Source organism: Archocentrus centrarchus, chromosome 19 (genome assembly GCF_007364275.1).
Source record: "Archocentrus centrarchus isolate MPI-CPG fArcCen1 chromosome 19, fArcCen1, whole genome shotgun sequence".
In the NCBI taxonomy this organism is placed as follows: Eukaryota; Metazoa; Chordata; class Actinopteri; order Cichliformes; family Cichlidae; genus Archocentrus; species Archocentrus centrarchus.
Window position 1 is genome coordinate 12752249 of NC_044364.1, and position 26994 is coordinate 12779242.

Sequence of the window (26994 nt, forward strand, 5' to 3'; positions counted from 1 at the left end):
ATTTCTGTAAAATGGACTAGCTTGCAGCATCATTTTTCACTTTGATTTTCAGAGGGTTTTTGAAATCAGCCCTCTCTAGGTTGATCGTTTTCATTTTCATCAAACGACGTGGCATCCTTTTGTTCCTAACACATTACCCAGTCCATATCAGTATAGATTACCAGCATGATTTTTTTTCCCATTGAGATCTGATGTGTTTTTAAAGTGTATGCATTACAGTACATCATAGTAACCCTTTCCTCCCACAAGGTCCCTGGACTGATACTTTACCTGAGAAGAGAAGGTTGCTGAGCATGTCAGGCTGAATGGAGAGGCTATAATGATGAAAACTTATATAACAATGGTGTGCTTAATTTCTTGGTAGGAGTGCAGCAAGGAATGCTTTAAAACATACTTATTAACATAAATGCTGACTGGTTCATTAACAGAGGGCTTTTATTTGCTCCCTAATTTAAGCAAAATTAAAAATTTAAATGGAGCTCGACCTCTGTGAGGAGAAGTATAATTACTAACAATAACAGAGCTCAGTTGTAGACCAGCTTTAGATTTGAGGAGCTAAGTGGATACTTTGTTGCTGTTCTCCATATCACCGATTGATTGTGTCCCTCTCATTTCCTGTGCACTATTCTTTCACACTTCTCTCACACTTTGTGTCACTCTCTGTTGCTGTCACAGTATGAGCTGAGAGGGGTGATGTGCCGGAATGCTGTGAATGACTGTGACATTCCTGAGACCTGCACAGGAGACTCAAGTCAGGTGAAAAAAGCACTAGACACATTTATCAGATGACTTCAAAGACTCAGGTCTGATACCCACAGCGACTCTAAATAGACGGATGATGTTCTTTATCTTGCAGTGTCCCCATAATGTCCACAAACTGGATGGCTACACATGTGAATATGGCCAGGTAAAGTTATGTTTATCACTGCTCCTTTTACATTCAGTAACATATTCTTCTCTCTCTTGTCTTCTCTGCATTTTTAATTCCTCTTTTTTTCCCTGCCAGGGTCGCTGTTATGGAGGTCGCTGTAAGACCAGAGATAGCCAGTGCAAGACTCTGTGGGGCTTCAGTAGGTTTAGATATTGAGCTTTATTTCAAGATTTTTAACTGCCCTCTAATGGCTATGCATGGTAACACTTTTCTTTGGTCATCTTCTGTGTGTCCTCACATCTTCTTAATAAGTTAATTGTAACATTCTTTCTATTCTTTCTATTAAATGGCTTTGGACGAACAAGAGTTGTGTTTTTTTTTGGGTTTTTTTCTCCCCTCTCAGACTCAGCTGACAGATTTTGCTATGAAAAGTTGAATTCTGAGGGCACAGAGAGAGGAAACTGTGGTCCACACACCAGTGGCCAGGGATGGGTACCGTGCAACAAACAGTGAGTGAATACAAGTCTTACATACAACAAAGTAACTTTCATATATGATAGTTTTGAGCTTTTATTGCTGCATCTTCTCTTGTTTTCCTGCATCAGAGACGTTCTGTGTGGTTTGCTGCTTTGCACCAATCTGACAGACAGACCGAGATTTGGCGAACTGCAGGGAAAGGTCACCAGCCTGACCATCCACCATCAGAACAGATACATGGACTGCAGGTGAGGCAGTAGACAAATGCACTCAGAAAATGAGGAGTTTGGGTAGGTCCTCAAAAATCACACAAGAAGAGTTTTATTATTAGGTAAGTATGATTTTAATGTGACTTTCTGACCCACAGGGGTGGTCACGCAGTGCTGGATGATGGTTTGGATCTGGGCTATGTGGAAGATGGGACACCATGTGGGCCAAACATGATGTGTTTGGAGCGTCGCTGCCTCCCTGTCGCCACCTTCAACCTCAGCACCTGCCCAGGATCTTCGTCCTTGCGTATCTGCTCCCACCATGGGGTGAGTCCATGATCACCATCTGTCCCACTTCAGGACTTTATCATTCCTTTGTTTTGTGGGGCTTTTGTGTAGCTTTGGAGTTTGTAAATGAGATCAAGCATCGACTGCGATCTTCCCGTGTCCTGCAGAATTGCAGTAATGAGGTGAAGTGTATCTGTGATCCAGACTATACCGGTAAGGACTGCAGTGTGTTTGACCCGATCCCAACCCCCACCCCGCCAGATGGCCCAGAGAAGTACAGAGGTAACCACACCGAGAAGTTTAGTCCTTTCATCAGACAACACTGTGCCATCAGCGCCCCTAAAGAAACTCCTTAGAAACCACACATTTCACCTACAAAACCAGGAAGACTAATAGATTTTTTTAATAAGCGGAGTAAAATAAGAAGCTTTGGCTTTAACATTTCATTTTTGAACAAGGTGAACTAAAATGTTTTACAAGAGAGAATATCCTCCATACACCCCACCCCATCTTTTTATTTATATATATATAGTGTATCACAAATGTGAGTACACCCCTCACATGTCTGCATATATTTAAGTATATCTTTTCATGGGACAACACTGACAAAATGACACTTGGACACAATGAAAAGTAGTCTGTGTCTTTTAAGATCCTCAGAGAGTTCTTTGCCATGAGGTGCCATGTTAGAACTTTCAGTGACCAGTATGAAGAGTGTGAGAGCTGTACTACAAAATTGAACACACCTGCTCCCTATGCACACCTGAGACCTAGTAACACTAATGAGTCACATGAAATTTTGGAGGGGAAATGACAAGCAGTGCTCAATTTGGACATTTACGGGTGTAGTCTCTTAGGGGTCTACTCACTTTTGTTGCCGCTGGTTTAGACATTAATGGCTGTATATTGAGTTATTTTGAGGGAAGAATACATTTACACTGTTATATAAGCTGCACACAGACTGCTTTTCATTGTGTCAAAGTGTCATTTTGTCAGTGTTGTCCCATGAAAAGATATACTTAAATATGTGCAGAAATGTGAGGGGTGTACTCACTTTTGTGATACACTGTGTGTGTATGTATGTATGTATGTATGTATGTATGTATGTATATATATATATATATATATATATATATATATATATATATATATATATATATATATATATATATATATATATATATATATATATATATAAAATACACACACACACACACAGCAATGCCAAGTATTTGGAAAATGAGTTTTGGGGTTTTTTTGGTCAGTTGTAACCTCTGTACATCACCACAGTGAATTTAAATCAGACCATCAAGATGTGATATGAAATGCGGACAACTTTAATTCAGAGGGTTTAGTAAAAGTATTGCATTAACTGTTTGGGAATTACAGCCATTTTTATACATAGTCCCTCATTTTCAGGAGGAGGCAAACAGAGAAAAATTGTGTCATTGTCCAAATACTTACAGTATGGGCCTGTTTAGGTTTCAAGTGAGTCCTGTACAGTGTTCAGTCACTCTGAGTCTTTACAGTCCAGCTGACAGAAAAATACACATAGTAACTACACAAAATATCCCTTCTTGATTGTCAGCACTTCTACACATTGTCCCACCTCTTATTGGCTGACTCTTTCACTCCCACAGGCCCCAGTGGTACCAATATCATAATCGGTTCGGTTGCTGGAGCTATTCTGCTGGCAGCGATAATCCTGGGTGGAACTGGTTGGGGATTTAAGTAAGAGCTCTGGCATGCCTCCGTCTGTGTGTGCCTGTCATGTTCCTCTGTCAGCTAATGCACATGCCTGCCTGTAGCTCACTGCTGAACATTCCTCTGCTTGCTATCTGATCCATACTCACCACAAGAGAGCATGTGGGTTTCTTGTTAAAGCTGGTGAATATGCAGTAGATGGTTTGCCCTCAGCAGGTGTGTTGAGGATTTTGGCATGGATGAAAGCAGTTAGGTAGGTTTTTTTTTTGCATAAGCTCTTTGATGAAACTTCCACCATGGCATGAAATGATGGTTAGGATATCATCAAATGTGAATGCTTAATTTGAGGGAAAAATAATAAAATTTGTGTTGGGACTGTTGGTTGGATGGGACAAGCCATTTGGGGACTCCACCATGAGGACAGGAACTTTAAGGGCATATTTTTGATATTTAATTGCCCAAACAAGTGATCAATCAAGATAATCAAGAAAACAAACAGTTGATAAATCAACGGAGTTGCAATTCTCTCAGGTAAATTCGTAAAAAGTAACAATAATAAAATCTCATGCCACACTGATCTCAGCAAATCAAAATGTTTGTACAGTGGGTATCCTCAGACCTCTGCAGCCCTCTCTTCCTCTCTGCATGAGGCCACCAGTTCCAGGGTATATTACCAGCATTTCATAGTTTGTCTGTAATGACTAATAATGTTAGCAGTGCAGTGCTGCATTTAGGAGCTCTCTTTGAAGTTATCCCTGGCATACTGATGTAGATTTCCAAAATATTAGAATCCCCAAAAGAAAGAAAACATTTTTAGGAAGCACGTCTTCCCTAGTTCACTGTGCACAGTTAGATTTGACTCCAAGTCTTCTTTGTGCAGTATGCTTTATCCTCTCTGTTTCACCTCATGCTAGCTTTGTCGTGGCATGCCTGCAGTATGCTGGGGAACTGCGTACTGTGCTCAGCTTCAACTGTAATCATTTGCCTTCATCTCAGAACTGTAGCCTGTATCTACCTGAATAGATCCTGCACCGGCAGGTTCTCTGGTAGTAGAGTTGTTTGTTGATAACAAAAGATGAAGATGTGAGATATTTCAAGTAAATGCCTGCTTTCTGCGTTGCATGTCTTTGTTTTTTTTTAATCACACTGCTTCTTGAACACACAGAACAACAGTTGGTAATATTGCTGTACCTGTTTATCTTTTTCCTGCATTGCTTCTGGTCCAGAAACATACGGAAAGGAAGGTACAATCCCACCTTTTAGTCCTGATCCCAACGCTGGGATATCATCAGCCTTAAATCACTGTTAAATATGTCAGTGTATTGCCATCTGTTTTGTAAGCATCATCTGATTTTTCTAAGGACTCACACTTGTATCTGTCACCTGCTTCTTTAATCTTATTTTTCATCATTCATGACTCTTTTTTTTTTTTTATTAATGTGTATTTGTATAGGGACAATGGCATAAAGGAATGCCACATACTACAGCCTTTATATAGCCTGTGTTTGTTGGAATACTCATCCATAAAATCTGCAAACTATATCATGATTAATTCCTACTTACTGTATATCCTAGTTTGCTTATTTTTATTTGTACCGTGTGCTGCTTCACTAAGTTGGTTGCCATTTCTAGAATGTAGCTGCTGTGTTGATTTGTATTAATTTCATAAGCCTTGCATTAATAAAAAGTGAAGTTTTCTAAGTTTTCTTTTTTAATTATTTTAATATTATATTTAATATTCTGATTTAGTGATTAGTCGACAGAAAATGAATTGGCAACTGTTTTAAATTAGTCATGAAAGCTGTTTTTCAAGCACCAATAAACATTTGGTGATTCCATCTCCTCAGTTTCTGCCTCTGCATCTTACAGTATTGATATTTGAAAGGTTTGTCTTTGGCTTTTAAGTTTTGAATCAACTTGTCTGACTCAATCTTTATCTTCTTTCCTCCACCTCTTTATATTCCTTCCCTTCTCCTTTTTTTCTCCACCTCGTTCCTCTTTTCTTTCCAGATCTAAGGGAGTTTGAGTCATAAATGTCTGCCCTCCTATGTTCCTTACACTGTGTGCAGCCCACTCTGAGGAGACTAAACAAAGATGTCTTCCACTTGCAAGCCCTCAGATTTTTCCTGTTTCCTTCTGACTATGTTGGTACTTATGCCATCTGGAAAAATAAATCGGGAGTACGGAAGCCCCGAGGGCACTCCTACAGACCATAAAGTCTGGTCATAGATGTCTGAGTTGCTGTTGCTGCCGTCGCTTCCTGTTTCGTTTTGCCGCATCTTGTTTCTTGTTGTCCAAGACACACACAGAAGCTTCTTCCTTTTCCCTTTGACAGGTCACAGCAGATCTTCTGCTGTATTGACTGTTATTGTGCTTCACCCCTTTAAGTGATTTCATGGAAGTAGGCCATGCACCTCTCCTAGTCTTAACTTGTTTAATGAAGCCTTCTATTAGTGCACAGTTAATATATTCAACCTCACGGAGAGCACAACCACCTCCTCTCAGTAGTGTGACTTTAACTGGAATAGAAGTGTAAAAATATCAACAAATACTGAATGCTGATATTTTGTCTCTCTAGATGAGGGTTTTGTTTGGTAGACCTTTACATTCCACAGTAATAGCCATAACTTCTCCTCTTACGCTGCCTTTCCTAATTCAAAATCAATGCTTCTACATAAAAATTGTTCATGTATGAATGTGTAGTTCCAACCTGCATTTATTATTTATTATTATTGCATTTCTATGCTCCGGCCAAGCTGGATGGACGGTTGCACACGTATGCACTGAATGTTTCATCCTGCTGTATGATAATGTAATCCATATAGAAACTATACTGTATGCATACATGTATGCTGAACATGGGTGCTGTTGTATATAATGTATTGATTCATTTAGACAGCAGTGACTCACTGCCGCTCTGAATGGAAGCACAAGTCTGAAGCGTGAAGACTCTTCCTGCCTGAAATTGCTTGTTTTGGATGATTTAATCAGCGAGAAGATGCAAATCTTCTCTTTTTAGGGAAATCCGAGATTCTCTGAGTGTTCAGAAATCTCGCTGGCTACGCACCCAAACACTTGGGCTACAGCTGTGTATTTTTATACATGCCTGTAAGAGATTTTTCAAGCTGGAAAATGATGACAGGATAACACAGATTTCTCACAGGGTCACCCTGAAATCCTCAAATGTACATAAATTATAATTTGGCTTCTGTGGATTTGCTGAAATAGCAAAAAGATATTTCAAACATGTGTTATCTCTAAATGGTTACATGTTATATACTTCTGACTGAACAGATCCACATAATAGGCAGTATATAAGTGCTTTAAAAACAGAATATCAGAAATATGATTTACCAGTGTTTTCAAAAATGCAGCTTTTATGTGCATCGTATTCTCCATTTATCCCTCTCTGGACACCAGAGAGTGTTAATCAGGTTTAGAGGCTTATACTCCTGTGATTGTTACACGAAGCTGTATCTTACCAATAACAATACTGACCTAGTTGCTGGCACAGGTGCCAGAAGAAATAATCCAAGTTACACTGCCAGCCAACCTACAGGAGTATTTAAAATGAGTTGAAGTCTATCACACAAGGATCTCTACTGAACGGTTCTGCCTCCTGAAAATAACTCTGTTTTGTAGATGAGAAAAAGGCTGTGATTTTATTTACACTTTTAACAGTATGTGAGGTTGCACAGGCTCAATTTTTGTCACCGCTAGCTTAATTTAAAGTGTTACTGTATCTCTTTAATCACAGCTGGTCTCTTTCCTGTGTACACACTGTAGAAACATGAAAGACTCTCAAGGACAGACTTGGCTGGAAGCTCAGGTCACATGTTTACTGTAATTGTGATCACACACTGTAGTTTGACTCGTTAAAAAGATTTTGGCACCACTTACTATTAAAAGCCAACACTGTCTAGTTTTAGGTAATCAGTACAGACTTTCAGTGTAAATACTCGTATTACTGTGTATTAAAATCCAAAAATAAAACATACCTGAACACGAGTGACTCTCTTGGACGATTGTCTGTTGGTATAAAACTCAGATATAAATAAAAATTTTTGTTTCTGATTGTTACGCAGAATAATATTCTGGTCAGTTTTAAAAACTATTTTAATACAATGTTACTGACTTGCATAATATTATGCTGTGATACTTTATTAGAGATGAGTATCAGCTGTGCTTAACCTGGGAAGATTTGTTGAATCTGGCTTGAAGGTATTTTGCTCATTTGTAAATATATCTAAATATTTGCTTAAAGTTGGTGTTGGGGCTCCTTCATAGTTCCTGCAGATTTTTTGGCTGCACATGCATGTTGCAAATCTTCAGTTCCACCACATCTCAGTGGTGGTCTACTGGACTGAGGTCTGGTGTGGTCATAAAGGGATGGACATGGTCAACAAAATGATGCTCAGTTGGTAGTAAGGGGCCAAAGTGTGCCAAGAAAATATCACCTACATTACACCACCACCAGCCTGAACCAATGTGACAAGGCAGGATGGATCTATCCTTTCATGTTGTTTATGTCAAGTTAAATAATAGCAGTTAAATATTTTGAATATTAATTTTTTAATTTAATTAATTTTTTAATAATTGCATTTACACAGTCGATGAAAGCTCCTGTCATGTTACTCCCTCTCCTCCTGTAACAGGCTTTTGCTCATTTTCAGTGAAAAAAAAAAAACAAGCCAAAAAAAGAAATGATGTTCGCAAAAGTCAGCAACACAATCATGTATATAAATTAGTCCTGTTTGGAGAAAACAAATGACTGTAACTGACTTTTTTTGGTTCACTAATGGATTGAGAATAAATGAGAATAGATTCTGAATTTATTCATTAAAGTTTACTGACATCACTGACACAGACATGTTCAGCTCTACTGTTAGGTAAATCCTCACACTCGGCACTCTTCAGATGTCTGACTCTCCGGCATCCCCTTTGCCCTTCATTTGTTTCCAGTTAGCATAAATGGACTCCTCGTAATCTCCCATACCCTCGAACTCAGCATCAGGAGACTCTGGGGCCAAGCGTGCAGCCTCCTCTGGTCCTAGAAAGTCCTGGAAGAACAATCCAGATCACAATTACAGCACCAAGTGTTAAAAGGAGCCATAACACTTTTCCTTAAACATTCAATAAATGTCACACTGATTATATTAGATAATATGGCACAGTTGAAATCAATAAGAATGTGCATACAGTCTGTTTTCCCATAAATCTCACCTCACCAGCCAAGTCTAAGTATGTTTCTGCAAATGCCAGCATCTTCTTTTGTGTGATTGTCTGGTTGTAGTGTTTGAAAGCCTCCTGTTTAAAACAAGTTGTTATATAACTTTTAGAAGATGAAATTGATGCATCGTTTTCCTTTTACATTCAAATAAAGACAGAGATTTCATCTTACTGTCCTGGGGGTAAAGTGGTTGAACTGAAGCCCCCACTGTTGACTGTAGGCTTTATAATACAGCAGGTTCTGCTTCATGACTGGGTCCTCAGGCTCAAACAGGAAGTAGCTGTACGCACAGGGCAGGGCACTGCGACCATCGTTCACTGCTCAGAAAACAGACCACAGACACTCAAAGTGCTGATAAAGAATCTCATTCAGAATCTGTGATGGAGCACTGAGCTGACACCGAACCTACGCTTATAATAGGCATACTGTAGGTAATGGTAAATAGTGGGCACAAATTTTTCTACAAAATAACCCCCGATATTCGGTGTCAGGTTTTCGTCACACTTCAGCTTGCACCTTAATGCATCTGTGTAGGCATCTGTTGAAAAGCAGAGAAAATTCAGATGAGATGAAACCAGGAATGTGCAGATAGAGAAATCAACAGAAGAAATGCTAACAAAGATTAACAATGATATTGGTGTCTTTTAGATGCTCATTAGTGATGATCTGGACATTATTAACACTAACCTGCTATGACTGCATAGAAGTCCCCGTCTGGTGAAAGTTGAGTGACCCCTTCACATTCGGCCTGACAGAGGTCATACTCCTGCAAGTAGATCCACAACGCCTCCTCCAGCTTTTGAACACCACTACTGTAGTCACCCGAACCCACGAGTTTCACTCCTCTTAGAAAGGAGCTCTGGGCAGGAAATTAGAAATCAGTCGTTGGCAAATCTTAACAATCTTCAGTCCGAATAAAGAGTTATGTTCACTCTATAACACCCATGCTGTGGACTGAAATAAATATAAAGTATTTTGGAATTATCGCTTTACAAACTCTGTCAGTCTAATTCCTGGAAAACTACAAACTTAGAAGTCAGACTTGTACACATAAATATTTAAATTGTGGGCTTCTTGCACAGCAAGTAGTTTAGTCTCACTTCAGTATGTTATTGTTTTGTGACTCGCATGGGTAAGCCCTACAAATGCATAAGTGCAGGTAAATTTATACAAGCTTTTGTTTTCTCGATTAAGAGTTTTTCACCCACTCATCCCTACAGATAACTTCAACTTGTGAGGTCGAGCATGTTTAAGATTTTATGTTTAGGTTAGGCATCTCTGTGGGAGCCACTGCAAAACCTTTGGCTTACATTTCTATTTCTCTTTCCATGTGGAGTTTGGATCAGCTTTTTACACTTTTACACATGTCACAATAAATACTGGATTTTTTTGTTTTGTTTTTAATTCATGAAATTAAAAGTCAGACTGCACAGGCAATGACAATGGCTGAGCTCTTCTCACCTCATAGGGTCGTTCTTCGTAGTCGATGAGGTAGCCGCTCAGGTCATACTGGCTCTTGTACTCTTCCATCAGCTGCTGCATTTCCTGGTCATCAGGGTTCCTCTGGAGGAAGGTGTGGGCACATGGGACTGCTCTTTGCAGGTCATTCAGCTGTGCACACAAATTAATTTGGCTGTTAGGAAATAGCACACGGAGGTCTTTGGTTTCTTCTGTCACAAAAACCAAAGACACTGCTGGAGCTTCACTATCTTGCCCAAATGTTTAGATTAGTTTTGACATTAATAAAAAGCTGTGACTTCTACAGTGCAGTGATGACTCTTGAAAGTCAGGAGAGTGAAATTACTAGAGGTAGTTTTTCAAAAATTCTATTACAAAAATACTAATAATTGTTTGCTTTTACACCAGGTCCAAGAAAACATGACTGACAGGCCTCCGTTTAAAGGTCTCTTAATCAAAACCTCATGTGGCCGAATTCCCTCTGTTACTGTTCTCCTACTCAATACATAAAATTGCTGTTGTGCTCTATTGCACCTCCAAAGGTCAAGTGATATCATCCTGTTATTTTTGCTTTATTTTGTCCTTAGTGTGCATATGTCTTCATGCAAACAAGCCTGTTCTGTTCAAATTTATTTAACTTTAAAACCAAAGTAGTTCAACACATTACAAACACCTTTTAGGAAACGTAGCTGTGCTGTGTTTACTGGAGGTTATGTCCAACCTTTGAGTGAGCAAAGTGCAGGTATCTGTAGGGATATCTTCTGTTGAAATCCTCCAGGATCTCTAAGCTGGGAGGAGGCAGCTGCAGCGCGGGGAAAAGCGTCCTGCACTTCTTCTGACAGGTCGCCCTCATCATGACGTGCCAGCTGATGCGGAGATCCGGGTCTCCAGCAAAAGACTCCTCATCATGCTTGCTTGTCTTGCAATGTCTCACGCAGTGTCTCGCGCTGTCTTTAAGAAGCCGGTGCAAACGCAGACTTAATTCCAAGTACTGGATGGATTCAGTCCAGTTTTCCGCTGCGTAATAATCCAGCGCTTTTCCATATGCAGCGGTGAGGGGCACGAGATCCTCTTTAGGAAAATTCCTGAACTTATAGTTTTCATATTGTGCGTCTGTCATAAAAACAAAGGTCGCAAAAAGTAGTGTTACCAGCGAGTCTCCTTTTACGCGTAATGTCGCCATTATATACCACATCCCTGCGTTCCTTCTTCTGTCTCCTGGTTTTCCAGTTACTGTGTGGTGGTGGTGGTCTGCTGAACCGATCAGGAGTCTGTGGGAATTACGGAATTGGGCCTTACAGAGGCTGTTGTATCAGTTTTTTTTTTCTTCTCTCTCAGTGCAGGCCTACAGTTGTTACTAAAGTTGTTGCGATTCTTTATTTGGTACAACAGGCGTGCGTAAAAGTGATTGCGAGTGCGAGCTCAGCGTCGGTGTCGTGCCAAAAAATTATTTCCAGTGTTTGCCAACAAATGATTGCCAGTCATGACTGGAAAAATTTTTTTTTTTTTTTTGGCAAAGCGACCTTTATATATCCTTTATTTATCCAGGTAAAACGGTAAACAGGTCATACATAACCCCTTGTCTGTTTTTTACCAATACAAGCAAAGATATTAAAAAACAAACCAACCAAACAAAAACCCATCAGAAATAGATTTTTTTCAGTCGATCACTTTTTGGCACAAGCCATTTTAGATGAGTTTAATTAGTTCAAATTTAAGTTAAATTACGCAGTAGATGTAATTTATAACAGGTCTGTTGAAGGGTCTTCATGCTCTTCTCAAATTAATAATTAGCACTCGGTAGGTAATTGATCCGTTGACTCTGATTGGTCGGCGTCGTAACGGGTTGTGGGTGCGTTCCTCTCGGGAGCTCGTAGTTGGGGATCATGTGGCTACAGGTTTGTACTAAATCTTCTTAAACGGGATTATTCTGTTAAACCTGAGAATAACGCCCGCTTTCATTTATTTAAGTCAATTTCTTGTGGCATGCTTTTTTGTTTTTATTTCAAAATATGTCCGCTATATTGTTGGTGTTTTTTTAAGATTTCATGAGAATGGAAAGGAAGTGAACACCACATGAGTTGGACATGTCCCGAATTTCACGGCATTAATGAAAAGCCGAAACATTTGAGGCTCTCGGGCTACTTTACGGCTCAGAGAGGCGGTTCAGCCTCTCTGTCCGCAGATGCATACAGCGGTGCTGAGGAGTCAAACCACACTGGAAGAACAGGCGACACTGATTTCAAAATAAAAGCAAAAATGTTACATTCTTAGGTATCCAGGCGCACTAAGAGACTTCAGAGTGGTTCTGTGCTAAAAAGCTAGCATATTATTGTAGACAAGTTTTCAAAGCCCGCGTTTGGTTAAATTAAAAACCAGAATCTATCTTTACAAAACGTTGGAAGCGGGGGGGACTTTAAAGTCATTCTTTACTTTAAAAAGCACATGTTGACCAAGGATTTATGTGCTGTTATCTTTATAGTTACTGTTTCGTACTCTGTGTCTTCCCCAGCAAAACATCCGCAGTCCGCTCAATTACCGCTATTATTTTATTTTGAAGGAATTCATGATTTTCTTATTGTGGTAAGTTTGACGGAGGCGCTTGCCTCTCCCAGCTCCGACATTCCTTCTACTATGGTAAGAAAAAAAGTTTGTACAGCAACCTGGAGATTGTCCACGTTTACAGCATTCAGACGCCGCTGCCCTGCTCCACATCTGCAAACTGGCCCCTCTGCGCTGTGAAGAGCGCACCCAAACGCAGGCCTTACGCTGATGACATTTTTTAATGTTTTAAATCCATTTTAAGTTATTTGAAGTAATTCTGCGCAGAAAAAAATGTTTTCCTTTTGCGTTGTATTTTTTCTTCTCATTACTTGGTCTTTCGTGGACTGTAACCCCAGTCCTGTGTTAGGAGATGTAGTCGTGGACAGATACTTCATCCCCAAGGACTGCGCCAGAGAAGTGAAAAACGGAGATTATGTCCGCTATCACTATAACGCTACATTTGTCGATGGAAAAACTTTTGATTCGAGGTGAGTCCATCCGCATTATGCTATAATTTATGATTTGACTTCACTGCTCTGGAAGTGGGTAAGCTACAAAGGCCCCAAAAACCAAAGTGCAAAGCCCGGCTGTAACAGCAAAATATCATTTAGAGACATAAAAATGCCAAGATAATGATCTACGTGTCCAAGCAAGTCTGCAGGGTCCCTTCATAAATCTCTGCGTGCACATTCTGCAGAGGCAATTTTCTCTGAGTTCTTGACCCACTTATGACATTCGCTTTGTTTCCCTCACAGCCATCAGAGAGGAGCAGCTAAAGTCGGCCTGATCGGGGAAGGTCGGCTCATCGCTGGCGTCGACAAAGGTCTGCAGGGGATGTGTGTGAATGAGCGCAGGAAAATCACCGTCCCACCACAGCTCGCTTACGGAAGCACCGGTGCAGGTAAGTGCATAGGTCATATATAAACATTATTACTAACTAACTAATGGGAGGTTTTTTGGTTTGTTTGTTTTTTTTACTGGCAATTTATTGACAATTTATTTAGCATTGTAGACTTATATTGTAAAAATGCTGTAACTCAAATCAAAGACATAAAAAAACCCAACCCCGCAGCAGACAGGGGCAGATGTATACAGTGTATAGTGATGATTAAAGGGTCTGCAGCTGTGAACTACACGGAAAACAATGTAATGCATATATGATAACGATTTTTAGCTAGTTTTTTTTTATGCTTTGATACTGCACAGCTGAGTTTGCAGAGTAACCAAATAGCTCCAGACGTGAGCTATTTCAAGTTGGTTCTTCAGCAGGTACTTTGTGGCTTTTCTGTTTTAGCATGTGCATAAATATAACTGTACTGGCTACCTTAGTGGGCTGTTACTGTTTCAGATTTCACGCTTATGTGATTCGCATCTACAAACAATCTTGCATAATCAAATGATCACATACTGGCAGTTGTCCAATATAGAAATGGGTTCTGGCATTTGCAGGTGGGCAAGTGCCTGTCACCTCTCTGGTGGGCTTATTGCTGTTAAGGCGACCTGATAGCATCACCAAGTGCTGAAACTCAAACTAAACAGCAAGACCTGTCGTCCTGTATTTGTAAGCATTTAACTTGCCAGACAGAAGTGTTGTTTGAAGTGTGCAAAAACTAAATTACCAACACCTTAGCTCAACTGGAATGCATCACTTAAGGAAATGCATGCAAATAAAGGCTGGTGTGGATTTTACAGAACGCCGTCAAAGCCTTAGTGACTGTGTTTAGTTTGTTTTACTTCCATCTAACTGTCATCCAACCGTATTTTCAGGTGATGTTGTTCCTCCAGACGCCACTATCGTGTTTGACATCCATCTGCTGGATCTGTGGAACAAAGCTGACCTGGTCGTCACCAAATCCATCACCACTCCCAAAGACTGCAAGCGGTCCGTGATGCGCACCGACTTTGTGCGTTACCATTTCAACGGCACTCTGCTAGACGGCACTGCCTTTGACTCCAGGTGAATTATGATTTTGGTGGAGATGTTTATAAACTGTTCATTCAAACCAGTATGAGGGAATTGTATCCTTAAATAATGAGTCAGCTCTAAATCTAAGTCAACAAATCCTCATCTGAATTATAGCTCTTGTGTGTCTGTGCTGTGCCATGCAGGTATGTTGTCTGTGTGAAGTTGTGTGTTTGACTTTGCCCTTGTATGAGCCCCACGCAGCTACACCAGGAAGCAGACACACAACACCTTAGTAGGTGAGGGTTGGATGATCAAGGGCATGGATGAGGGCCTGCTGGGCATGTGTGTTGGGGAGGTCAGAAAAATCGTCATCCCACCTTTCAAAGCCTACGGAGAAAAGGGATCAGGTGAGGACCTCTGATTTTACAAAGGATTGAAAGGTTGATTCAAGAAGAAAGAATCAACAATAAAGTGCAATAAAGGGTCCAGCCCACAGCTGATGAATGTATTTATGAAGGGAAGTCGGTTTTACAAACACAAGTAATAAGTGAAATATTTCAGACAGTAACACTAAAGCTGAGGTAGGCAACATGATTTTGGAGTTGTTGGACATAAACAATGAAAGATCAACATGAAGTCTAACCTAAGTAAAGCTCTCCTCTGTATCAAACCACTTGTATGTTGCAGTTAGTAGATGTGAAGTCTTAAATTCCCCATCTTTTTGTCTGCCAGGTACAGAGATTCCTCCTCAGGCGACTCTGGTGTTTGACATTCTGTTGGTGGACATTCACAACCCAAAGGATAACATCACTGTTGAGAACCAGGTGGTGCCGGAGTCGTGCACTCGCAGGTCTGTGGCGGGGGATTACATTCGGTACCACTACAACGGCACCTTCCTAAATGGAGTCACTTTCGATACCAGGTCAGCTCAGTGACTGCTGATTCGACTGGAGCTTAGTTTTTACTTTACATGTGAAATAACACTGCTGTCCCATCACTGCTAATACAGCTTAAGATTTAAACATAAAAGTGTATTTATGGCCTTTTTATTGCGCCCCCCGCCCCCCCCCCCCCCCCCCCCAAGCTACCAGAGGAACAGCACTTACAACACCTACATAGGGATGGGGTACATAATTCTGGGGATGGATCAGGGCCTGCTGGGAGTCTGCGTTGGGGAGAAGAGGAGGCTCACCATTCCCCCACACCTGGCGTATGGCGAGAATGGCGCAGGTGGGTTTGTTTCAATTTTCCCACCTTCAGGAAAAAAAAACACTTGACAGAAATCTGCTTAAATATTGAGAGCAAAATGCATCTGTATTTTTGGTCAACTCACAAAGAGAGGACCAGATTATGACCTTATTATAAGGTGTATTATAAGATATCTGACTAATATAAAGCAAATTTTAATTTGTAAACAGAAGAAGGCTTAGGACTGACATGTTTTGTGTATATTTATTTTCGTCCTTCAACAGTATGAAGTAACTGAAACACACTGACTGTTCCAGAAAGATAAAGTATTGATCCATATTTGAGTGTATTTTGTAGTATTTTGCTGAACCCAAACTTATGTGTAGGTAAATCTTTCCTACTGCTGGAAGGAATAAGGGTATTCAGGTTTGGGGGGGGGGGGGGGGGAGTTTATATAATGATGATACACTGAAATACTTTAAAGATACAGTGCTGCAGTTTAAAGTACCTGAATTTCAGATTTTCAGATGCTTGCAGCTTTGTCATTTGCTGTTGGAGACCTTTGGATTCATTTCATCAGCTCCAAAAGAAGCAGAATGTCTGGATAGGGCTCTACTGAGCACGTGGGTGATGAAGCCTTGTTAGCTCTCTAACCCCAGTGTCCCGTATGAGAGGCAGCAGTCTTACAGTACCATTACAATTAGCAGCCGCTGAGCAGTATGTGCTGTGTCATATGTTCAATTTCTATTCTATTCTGTTTCTGCTTGCTTTATTATTACACCTGGACTTCATTTAAAAATTTTAGGTTTATTATGAGTGGTGGAACTTGTTTCATTGTAGCCAAGAGTAGTTGTTGGATGGTGATGACTTGTTGGGTTGTTTGCAAGAGAAGGGGAGTCATCCTGACATGAGTTGATTCATATTTGAATTTTGTTTAAAAAAAAATACTGTAAATAAAACTGTTAATCATAAAAAATAATGGTGATGAAATTAGTACTTTATAGAGAGGAAACTGCTCATCATTCTGTTATCAGAAAACACTTGCTGGTTATAGCTTCTCAAATGTGGGAATTTGCTACTTCTCTTTGTTTTAATACCTTTCAGTATAAATACAGAGTATAATACAGCTGGCAACTAAGGGTGTAATACCCCTAAAATTAAATGGAATTTCCATGTATTTCCTTGAAATTGCAATGTAATTAAATTTACCTGCAAATACTTAGTAGTACATGCACTAGAATAAGGGGGTAGTATTTCAAGATTTTACAGGAATTATACTGTACATACATTTAAGTACAAAGCGTGCAAGTAATATTAAGCAGTGCAAGTAACATCCAGGTGTTAAAGTAATGCATAACCACCGGGTATTTTACAGAAAAGGAGACACAAATTATACAGTCAGTAATTTTAAATGGTAAAAGGAGTCTTTCTTCATTCAGGTTAATCCAGTTTTTATAGTTTCCCCAAACCCCTTTTGAAAGTTCTGGTTGAAGGTTGAACAATTTGTGAAAGAAAAATTCAAGCTGAACTTGGCTCCATCATTATAAAATCACATGGGCCTATGCAATGTTTGCTGGGGTTTGCTTTTTCTTCTAAGTGGGAAAGGAAGGATCACATTTTTACATGTAATATAAGACGACTATTGAATAGTGGAACATCCATGATGCACATCTATATAGTACATAATAAAAATGTAAATTGTCAACAGTAAGCCACTATATATGCCCCTAAAAGTACAGCATATTTACAGTGAAAGATGGGGAAATTGTTTGTTTTTCCACTAAAATACCCAGAAATTACACACTACTTAAAATTACTTACAGTATAATTATTTCTTCTTTCCTGTAAAAACTTAACCCCCTTAATCCATTACATTGTAATTTCAGGTAAAATACTTTGAAATTTCATGTAATTCTAGGGGAATTACACTCCTAGTTTCCACCTGTATTATAGAGTGTTACTAAAGTGTTACGTCTTTAAAGATTTTTCTAATTCCTCACATAGTATAAACTAACCACAAAGGTATTATGTGCATTTTTCACTACGATAAAATCATTCTATCATCTGCCCAGGTGACGTGATCCCTCCTTCTGCTGTGCTCGTCTTTGACATCCACGTGATCGACTTCCACAATCCCAACGACACAGTGGCTATCCAGATCACCTACAGACCTGAAGGGTGCAATGACACCACAGAAGTGAATGACCTCGTCCACTATCACTATAACTGCTCCCTTATGGATGGCACGCTGCTCTTTTCCTCGTGAGTCACAAAAAACACACCTTCCGCTCTCTTTTAACAAATTTTAAATTTTAATATCAGCATAATTCATCCTATTCCCACTTTGTCTCTTAACTGATCTCGTCCTCAGACATGATTATGAGAACCTTCAGGACGTGGTGCTGGGCTCAGACAAGGTGATTGACGGGCTGGACCAGGGCCTGCAGGGCATGTGTCTGGGAGAGAAGAGGGTGATCACGGTGCCGCCTCACCTCGGCCACGGGGAAAGAGGAGGTAAAATTTCTGCTGCATGACTGAGGCTTGTTATAATCCACATTTATGACAATAATACCAGTAAAAGTTGCCATCGTATACAAGCAATGTTAAAAATTGTCTTTTTATCTTCCTGCCAGCTGCTGGCGTGCCGAGCAGTGCCGTGTTGATCTTTGACATAGAGCTGGTGAGCTTTGAGAAGGGCGTGCCGCCCGGTTACCTGTTTGTGTGGCTCCAGGACACTCCGGCAGACCTGTTTGAAGCCTTGGACATGAACAAGAACGCAGAGGTGCCACAGGAGGAGGTATTTACCATGGCCATCATCATTACACATAGTAGATTTTCAAAAATATGTATGATGAAAAATGTATGATATTTCCAAGTGTCGGGGGGGCTAATGTATCTAAATATTGAAAGATGGTATGATAAAGAGCTGAAGAAGAGATTTCTCTGTTTCCTTCATACATTAGGGGGAAATACATGTTCATGTGTTTAAAAGTATCAGAATTACACTGTAAAAAACAATACTTTATATACATTGTGTTAGCTACTCTTAAGATTTTATATATCAGTTGCATTTTACTGATTTTTGTACTTTGTAACATTTATTTTGCTTTTTTTCATGTAAAAACCTTAATTTTTCTCAATGATGAATGACAACACAAAACTTTACTGGAGGAAAATGGATCTCACTGAAATGTACCTAGCTTACTTTACTTTGGCGCCATCTGGAGGTGATATTAAGAACATCACAGATTTTTACATTGTTCTACCAAAACTATCAGATTCATTTAAAGGATTAATATTTATGTTTGATCTTGCTTAGGCAGATAAAGGAGGTGATTGCTGGCTAATTATGACTGATGGTACTTGATCTCTTTAACTTTAGTTTGGGGAGTTCATCAAGCTGCAGGTGGCAGAGGGCAAAGGTCGCATAAAGCCTGGGCTGACCATGGAGCAGGTCGTCACAGACATGTTCCAAAACCAGGACCGAAATAAAGATGGCGTGATCACAGCCAGCGAGCTGAAGCTTAAGGTGGATGAGGATCAAGAGCGGGAACAGGCAAGGCACGAGGAGTTGTGATGAGGACAGAATTGTTTGGTTCTCTCTCAGGGATAAACCTCCAACACCTTTTAAAAACCCCCAACCCCCCCCAAAAGAAGAAAAAAAAGAAAGAAACAGGTAACAAGAGACTTTTTCCCCACACAGTCATGGTTTAGTGGTTTCATTTTTTCACACAAGAAAAAAAAGAGTAGATCTTTTGTTGTTCTCCTTGTGTTACAATTGTCTGTTTGATTGCTGTATTTCAGAAAAACAAGCACCTTTATTTGTCCCTGAACATCACATTTATTAAAATGTTTGTAAGAAAAAGAAAATGTTTTTTCTACAATCAGTTGTGTTTGTTTTTATTTCCTCACCATGATGTTGCAGCTCCGCACTGTGCACCAAAAAAAAGTCTATAACTTTAATGGGAATCTTTAAAATAGACAAGGACACAGGAAAAATATTAAAATGTTTGAAAAGCACCTGCACATGTGATAAGACTAAAATGTGCTGATTTAGCTTCCATTGCTTGAAATCTATTGTTACCAATTTAAAAATATATATTAATAAAGGAATTATTAGACATGTCTAATAGACAGAAAAGCTGTCTATTGAATTATCATCTTATTACCATAAACCTGAAATTATTAGCAGTGGTAATTCAGTTTTTTTTAAGAATCTGCAAGATTTATGTGGTCTTATTACTTTATCATTGTTAATAAGAATTTAAAAAAATCAAGGGGAAATCTTTTTTCCCCTTGGCATTTAACAAAAATATATATACAGTACATTTAAATTAAAAAGCCAGCACATACAAGGAAGTCCATGTACATCTGTACAACTTTGAGCGCAATGCGTTAAGAAATTTAAAGCAAGCTTACATTTTCTACATTTAACATGCAGTAACCGCACACTGTAAAATACTTGTGTAGCGTAGCATGGTGTTATTGTGTTTGTCTCCACCGTCACAGATTCAAAACCTTTAAAACACAAATAGCTTAAAGGCTGACTGCTGCACTATCATAGCTGCACCCTATGAAGAAACTCGTATGTACAGTATGCTTAGACTTGAACTTCAAGTACTTACAGTGTACACAAAGGTAACATACAGTACACATAAAATACAGCTTTTTCCTAAATGGAGTCACATAAAATTAGAAAACACTGGGTAATTATTAGTATTGAAATATTTAAGAGTTTTTTGTTTTACTTTTTCTTTCTTTTTTTTTTTTTTAAGAAGGAGGGCTGCCAATAATACACAGGTCATCTGCACCATTAACACTACCTTATGTAACCAAAGGATCTGCTGTGGGTTACGGGGATAGCACCTCAGTGGGTTCAGCTCAGTCAGATTGGGATCTTGTGAGTTTGTAGGCTGTGCGTGGTGTGGTGGAGTGCATAGTCCTGCTGAGAGACTGGAGAGTGCTGCTGTAACAGGAGTGTGTGCTTGGGCTTAAGAAGATGAGTGTTACATGTCAAACTAACAGCCGTATAAATGCCAGGACCCAAAGCTTCCCAGCCAAACACGGGATCTTTAACAGGATGATCAATGTTATTAACTTTGCCTGTCTGTGTTTTTAATGTTCTGGCAGATCAGTGAGTTATATTGAGGTAGCACGTGGCCGGGCCGATGCTGCTCTAGAAGACAGTTTCACTCAAAGCCCAGGCCATGTCTGTGAAACCAGAACACTACATTTTTAAGCCTCTGCTCTGCATTACAATGAATACAAGTCAAAACTCAGACTTTAAAAATACATAAAACCCTCAGCATAAGGAGTGACTGTGTGTGTGTGTGTGTGTGTGTGTGATTTACGCCACTGACAACTCGCTGTGCACACAAATGTTCAAATATCCTGTCCTGAGATCAGTGAGGCTGTGAGACGGTCCAGTGCAGCAAATGAGTTCACCCGTGCATTTTGCCATTAAGTCCTGCTCCTTTTTGTGCGTCTTACTTGTTGTCTCTTGATGAGGTAATGTACGTTAGGATGGCATTTGGAACGTCCATCGTCTCATCCTTCACCAGGACGATGTCAAAGGAGTTGATGTAAGACTCCTTCCTCTCCTCCACCTGAAACCAAACAGACAATGAGCTTTTTAAAAACAAAACAAATTGCAGGACTGAACTACACGAGTCTGACCTGGTCATTGAGGAAGCCAATGGTGAGGATGTTCTGGGGCTCAGCGACCCCATCAGCCATGGTCAGGTCTCCCAGTGAGTCTCCCAGCAGCAGCACATTGGGTCGACCCTGCAGCTCTCTGAGGCCGGCTGCACGTGACAGAGCGCCTTCTCTTTTGTTGAAGGTGTGAATCAGCTGGCCTCTGAAGGCTCGCAGCACCCCCTTCATAACAAGACAATGCTGCTTTACAATAAGATAAATGCAAGCTTGGCTGACTCATCCTTTTAACGGCCTAAACACCAAAGATGCATTAAGGCTTATGACAAGAGGTAACATGATGGGAAATAATATCTATCAATTTTACATAGACATTTCTAGCTGGATCCTACTTCAGGTGGCATTTAGTAAGAGGTAGGGTGAAACCTGAACATGCTGGACACATATGGACAACCATTCACACGCATACTCACACCTATAGGTAATCAAAAGACCCTATAACCTAATTAGGAATGACAGTACCCTGACAAAACAAACAAATATAAAACCAACAAAGAGCAAGGACCCAGGAGAGAAAAAAGTTCCAACATTTTATTTGTTTCTATCGGCTGGAACCACATGTAAAACACTGGGACACACCCACACGGTAATTAACACGTAATGCACCTGCACAAGCATAAATGCAACGTCGGCCACTTACATAGATAATGTTGCAGGCTCTGTAAAGATTCTCTGTGGAAGTCCAAATCAGACCTTACTGGCCAGAAATTCCTCATGAGATGCTGGTTAATGAATTTTAATATTAATGAATTTTCTCTTGATCGTGATCCTGGCTTTTACCTCCATTGTACTGGACCAATCAATCAAACTTTATTTATATAGCACATTTCATGTAGTTTAGTGCAGTTCATAGTGATTCACAGATGACTGACAAGCTGATAAGACGTAACAAGAAGTAATGAAACTAAGCTAATATGAAATAATAAGAAAATCATAGGATCACAGTTTTAAGAGAAGATGAAAAAAAGCCAAACAAATGAAACAAAAAAAAAAATGTCTGCTTAAATACACTCAACTGGGACTGACTGAAAATACACAACAATGGAGAATATCACACAGCCGTGTCCATCATGTGAAACCTGTGTAAGGCTGGGTGTGGTTAAACTCACAGTGTGGTCAAAGTCCATGTAGTTGGAGATGATGTGGACGTTGGGATGGAAGACGTGGTTCTGTCGAATCACCTCCTCCAAGACATCACCGACCCCAGCGGAGAGGATCAACAGAGGGACCTGGTGTTTGGCCAGATGGTCAAAAAATACTTTGTACCCTTCCCTAAAGAGAGAAACAATTCAATTCAATTCAATCCAGTCTTATTTATAAAGCGCGAAATCACAGCAACAGTCACTTCAAGGCACTATATCGTAAGGTAAGCACATCAAACATACCCACGTTAGAACATGAAACATGAGCAAACACCACAGAGTTTAAATAGAGTATCGCAGAGCAGCTATAATTTATTAGCTCTGTTGTGACAGTGGAATAAACTAATTTTTATAGAAACGATCACCTGCCTCAAAGAAGATTTTAAATGACACAAAGCTCTATAATTACACTTGCAGATGTAACTATAAACAGATTTTTTTTTTCTGTGCATAAAACCAGCTTATGTGTACCTGAGCATGGCACTGGACTCCTTCACAGCCTGGGTCAGCATGTCTTTCCTGATCTTCTGCTGAATCAGAAGCTCATGGACTTTTGTCCACCTTTAGACAGGAGAGCAAATTCAAGATATCAACCATCATACATGCATCATACTGTACATCAGTATGTATATGAATTATAATTGACTGTATATTCTCCAGTATGTTCTGAAGAGCCCTTAGAACCAAATGAGTTATTATTATAATCGGTTTATTTCTTACCACTCTACCATGAGAGGCAGTTTCTCCTCAGCACTCCGACTAGCATCGATCTCTATGGGATAATAAGTGTTCAACAGCTCCCTCATCTACAACAGACCAACAACAGAATACCCAGTTTTATATACTAACCACATGGCAACAAACAAACACAGTTAGTTGTAAATCACACCAACAAAGGTGTAATTAACTACCTTGTGTCTGTCAAGCACTTACCTTTTTAGTGCAGTCTTCATTAATTAGCAACTGGTTATCCAAGATGTCTAAAAACATACATGTGAACAACAAAGCAGCAAATGACATTATCCACCCAGTAATTTGTATGTGTATATTGTAATAAATCACGGGAACAGTATTTCATAGTCATGTAATCTTTGTGCTCACTGTGGGTGGTGGGAACTCTCCTGCCGTTGTGAGCAAATCTGGTCAGTGTCATGTCGAAGTCTGAGATTACCTGTGAAAACAGCGACATCTGGAGCAGACACCCTCTCTGTACACCACCACAGTGGATTTTAAAATCAAACAATTAAGATGTGATTGGAGTGCAGACCTTCAGCTTTAATTCAAAAGCACTGCTTTAAGTGTTTAGGAATTTTTATACATAATCCCCCATTTTTTTTAAGAAAGGGGACTGGAGCGTGTGCTCCAACTATTGGGGGATCACACTCCTCAGCTTCCCTAGGAAGGGAAGGTCTATGCCAGGGTGTTGGAAAGGAGAGTTAATCTGTCAGTTGAGCCTCAGCCTATACCGGCGAGAGGCGGGTACACCCTAGACAGGTCGCCAGTCTGTTGCAGGGCTAAGACAGAAAGACAGACAACCATTTGCACTTGCATTCACACCTACGGGCAATTTAGAATCACCAATTAAACTAACCCGACTAACTGCATGTGTTTGGACTGTGGGAGGAAGCTGGAGAGAACCCACGCAGACGCGGGGAGAACATGCCAACTCCACACAGAAAGGCCACGACCACAGGTTGAATTCAAACCCAGGACTTTCTTGCTATGAGGCAACAGTGCTAACCACTGTGTCACTATGCTGCTAAAAACAATCCTTATATTTAAAACTATGTTACTTTGTCCAATTACTTTTGATCCTCTGAAAATGGTGGACTGTGTATAAAAATGTCTGCAATTCCTAAAAAGTTAATACAACACTTTTGGTAAACTGTAAGTTAATATCCATCTACATACAGGCAGAGCATGTTGTGGTCTTTTTGACACATTCTTATTTCGATTCTGTAAGACTCTTGGAGTGACTTTGCAATCTTCTCAAAATAATCAAATTCTTCAAATGAACATCTGCAAACATGGGTATATGACGGGCACTCAGTGCTCTTACCTGCAGGCTGCCTGCACCTGCTCGCTGCATACAGTGGATTGTATCCTCCACTCTGCTACGATCCCGCATTAGCACCGAGCACTTGGCCAGCTCTGGGATCTGAACAGAAAAGACTCTGGACTTACAATGTACATTCACTAAAATTAAGCTTTTTCTGCACAATGTAACATTTCTACATTCTACATCAGTGAAAACCCAACACCCATGCACAGGAGGTTATTTATGATTTTTAGAAAAACAAAATAAACCAACCTTATTTTACTTTGCTCACCTCAGTTTTGGTCAGCTGGTGCCAAATTGCCAGGACAGTCCGCACTGGTGTATAGATCCAGGGGATGTGGTATATCTGCAAGTAAGCCAAAGAAAAGCCATAACAGTTCTCTTTGTCTAAAATACAGAGTGAATATAAAGTACTTTGGCTAATGTTTTGGAGAAGATTGTGTTTAATTTGTAGATCAGCTCCTAGTGAAACCAATATGCATTTTTTTAGATGGGTTGGGATGTGACTTAGCAGTAAAATTTGTTCCCAGGCAAGCATATACAATGAGGTATAACAAAGCCCATGTCGCCAGTGAATATAATTATCTTTAAAATGTAATGCAAATCTTTTCCTGACAAATGACAATGTAAGATTAATTAAGTAAAAGGTGAATTTCTAGAAAATGATTGTTACTTCTTTGTTGACTCCACGAGCTTGTGCAGAACCCAACAACTCATGTTTTCCCAGCATGAACAGACAGTGTTTCAGAGTGCTTCATATGAAAAGCTTGGCTGTCTTAGTTTGAGGGGGTCAGCAATTTTCTTTACTTATCAAGTACTTTTTTTGTGTGTAGGTCTGCACTCATGATCCTGCCACGGTATGAATCCTTCTCCACAAATATGTTCCTAAAGAATGGAGGAATGCTTCTCCTTAGTCATTCTACATGTTTCATTTAACATATTGTGAAATACAACTTCATACCATTCAGAAATTGTCACTAGTTGTCTTTTGCAGTGTGAAGTTTTTTGTTGTTTTTGTTGGTTTTTTTTTTATTATTTACAACAATCATTATGTATGTCCAAAGTCCGGACCATAATTTTTTTTTTACGCAAATCGGAGCAGAAGATGCTGAAAAAATTAGATTTGACCCCTGTGTTCTTAGTCATGACACACAGCATGATATTTAGTAAACAAAATTGTGTTGAAAGTTGCCATAACACGTGAACAATGGCCGCAGGTTGATTTAACTGAACGGCCACTGATTAGTCTATAAAAACTGTGCTTATTGGAAAGATACCACTCAAGAAAACCTGACCTTTTACACAAATGAATTAAAGTCATTGCCACAAATGTACTTCAATCTGAGTGCAGAAAATAATTGTTCTTCAATACACAGAGCTTCTTTTATTTTTGTTAAATCCTTAAGCTCGGTCGTTTTATTTAGTCTTCTTTTAGTCTTCTAGTCTTTTAGTCTTTTAGTTTTCGTTTCAAAGCCGCTCATATGTGCCTATTTTCTTCCAAAATAAAAGCATGAATTAGGCCTAAATACCGGTTTTCAAACTGCACTTCAGTCTATGATTACAGCTTAAAACCAGCCTGCTGACAATGCTGTAGAAATGTCAGCTCAATTTGAATGAAAAGCCGTCTTTATTCTCCGTTTTTACCGACCAAACCGCTGTCCTAACACAAGCGGTTAAACTTTAAACAGCCGATTCAGACTACTGAAACGATTACGCAACAGCTGATGTTTACAGCTTACCATTTTCAAACGGAGGTCAGTGACGTATCAACCGTTATTCAGAGCATGTGCTAAAAAGGTATTATATTAAAACGACCTTTGTCTATGTACAAACATTTAATCCTACAGTTTACAATCCGCTGCTCGTTTGAATTGTTTACATTCCTGCTTGTCACAGACATACAGCTCCCCTAACTCTGCAACACACTAACTATGGTTCCGAGGTATATTGGTTCCTACTTGATAGAAGAGGATTCAGTGAGGACGGCTTCTTTTAATTTCTTCAAGTAGTCTTTGGACATTCAGAGCCCTTCTTTTGATGTTGGATGCCTTTTGTTCCGTTGTCAAGATGATCCCACACTGCTTCAATAATGTTGAGGTATGGGCTCTGGGGAGGCCAATCTATGTTTGCATATACTGCATTGCAGTGTGTTTGGGATCACTGTCATGCTGAAAAATGAAGCTGTTGCCAGTCAGATGCTTTCCAG

General features: G+C 39.8%; 4 protein-coding genes across 5 annotated transcripts in view; 2 read left to right on the top strand and 2 right to left on the bottom strand.

Moving 5' to 3' along the window:
- The window catches only part of adam11 (ADAM metallopeptidase domain 11), a 32764-nt gene extending 27089 nt beyond the window's left edge, over positions 1-5675 (top strand). The window contains exons 18-27 of one of the 2 annotated variants that reach the window (XM_030755009.1): positions 676-756; positions 857-907; positions 1007-1070; positions 1275-1380; positions 1477-1596; positions 1716-1884; positions 2013-2127; positions 3486-3576; positions 4776-4793; positions 5560-5675. In XM_030755009.1, the coding sequence (XP_030610869.1) occupies positions 676-756; positions 857-907; positions 1007-1070; positions 1275-1380; positions 1477-1596; positions 1716-1884; positions 2013-2127; positions 3486-3576; positions 4776-4793; positions 5560-5575 (831 nt within the window). In that variant the 3' untranslated portion in view covers positions 5576-5675. Of the gene's footprint in view, positions 1-675; positions 757-856; positions 908-1006; positions 1071-1274; positions 1381-1476; positions 1597-1715; positions 1885-2012; positions 2128-3485; positions 3577-4775; positions 4813-5559 lie in introns of those variants that run through there. The other variant, XM_030755008.1, reaches the window with a different exon arrangement.
- Positions 5676-8443: 2768 nt separating this feature from the next.
- LOC115798313 (endoplasmic reticulum protein SC65-like) lies at positions 8444-11420 on the bottom strand. Its single transcript, XM_030755124.1, has 7 exons — positions 10959-11420; positions 10241-10390; positions 9467-9638; positions 9189-9317; positions 8951-9096; positions 8773-8856; positions 8444-8609 (listed from the first exon to the last, which is right to left on the bottom strand). The coding sequence occupies exons 1-7, from the start codon at positions 11418-11420 to the stop codon at positions 8463-8465; spliced, it is 1290 nt and encodes a 429-aa protein (XP_030610984.1). The 3' UTR covers positions 8444-8462.
- Positions 11421-13072: 1652 nt separating this feature from the next.
- On the top strand, positions 13073-19759 carry fkbp10b (FKBP prolyl isomerase 10b). Its single transcript, XM_030755123.1, has 10 exons — positions 13073-13269; positions 13537-13682; positions 14549-14738; positions 14949-15094; positions 15420-15609; positions 15772-15917; positions 17948-18137; positions 18247-18389; positions 18509-18672; positions 19258-19759. The coding sequence occupies exons 1-10, from the start codon at positions 13073-13075 to the stop codon at positions 19450-19452; spliced, it is 1707 nt and encodes a 568-aa protein (XP_030610983.1). The 3' UTR covers positions 19453-19759.
- Positions 19714-26688, bottom strand: LOC115798314 (7-methylguanosine phosphate-specific 5'-nucleotidase-like). Its single transcript, XM_030755125.1, has 10 exons — positions 26528-26688; positions 25060-25134; positions 24789-24887; positions 23831-23900; positions 23663-23709; positions 23450-23535; positions 23201-23290; positions 22697-22859; positions 21552-21752; positions 19714-21481 (listed from the first exon to the last, which is right to left on the bottom strand). The coding sequence occupies exons 1-10, from the start codon at positions 26528-26530 to the stop codon at positions 21362-21364; spliced, it is 954 nt and encodes a 317-aa protein (XP_030610985.1). The 5' UTR covers positions 26531-26688; the 3' UTR covers positions 19714-21361.
- Positions 26689-26994: the final 306 nt, after the last annotated feature.

What these genes read in the sequence shown, in the direction of transcription:
- LOC115798314 (XM_030755125.1), bottom strand. An exon ending in ACCAGCTGACCAAAACTGAG is followed by an intron (nt 24,888 to 25,059) that starts GTGAGCAAAGTA and finishes TTTTCTGTTCAG; the next exon opens with ATCCCAGAGCTGGCCAAGTG. An exon ending in ATGAAGACTGCACTAAAAAG is followed by an intron (nt 23,536 to 23,662) that starts GTAAGTGCTTGA and finishes GGTCTGTTGTAG; the next exon opens with ATGAGGGAGCTGTTGAACAC.
- fkbp10b (XM_030755123.1), top strand. Translation starts at nt 13,073, where the DNA reads ATGTTTTCCTTTTGCGTTGTATTTTTTCTTCTCATTACTTGGTCTTTC. An exon ending in CTACGGAGAAAAGGGATCAG is followed by an intron (nt 15,095 to 15,419) that starts GTGAGGACCTCT and finishes TTTGTCTGCCAG; the next exon opens with GTACAGAGATTCCTCCTCAG. An exon ending in GTATGGCGAGAATGGCGCAG is followed by an intron (nt 15,918 to 17,947) that starts GTGGGTTTGTTT and finishes TCATCTGCCCAG; the next exon opens with GTGACGTGATCCCTCCTTCT.
- LOC115798313 (XM_030755124.1), bottom strand. Translation starts at nt 11,420, where the DNA reads ATGGCGACATTACGCGTAAAAGGAGACTCGCTGGTAACACTACTTTTT. An exon ending in TGCACTTTGCTCACTCAAAG is followed by an intron (nt 10,391 to 10,958) that starts GTTGGACATAAC and finishes TTGTGTGCACAG; the next exon opens with CTGAATGACCTGCAAAGAGC. An exon ending in ACAGTATGCCTATTATAAGC is followed by an intron (nt 9,097 to 9,188) that starts GTAGGTTCGGTG and finishes TTTTCTGAGCAG; the next exon opens with TGAACGATGGTCGCAGTGCC.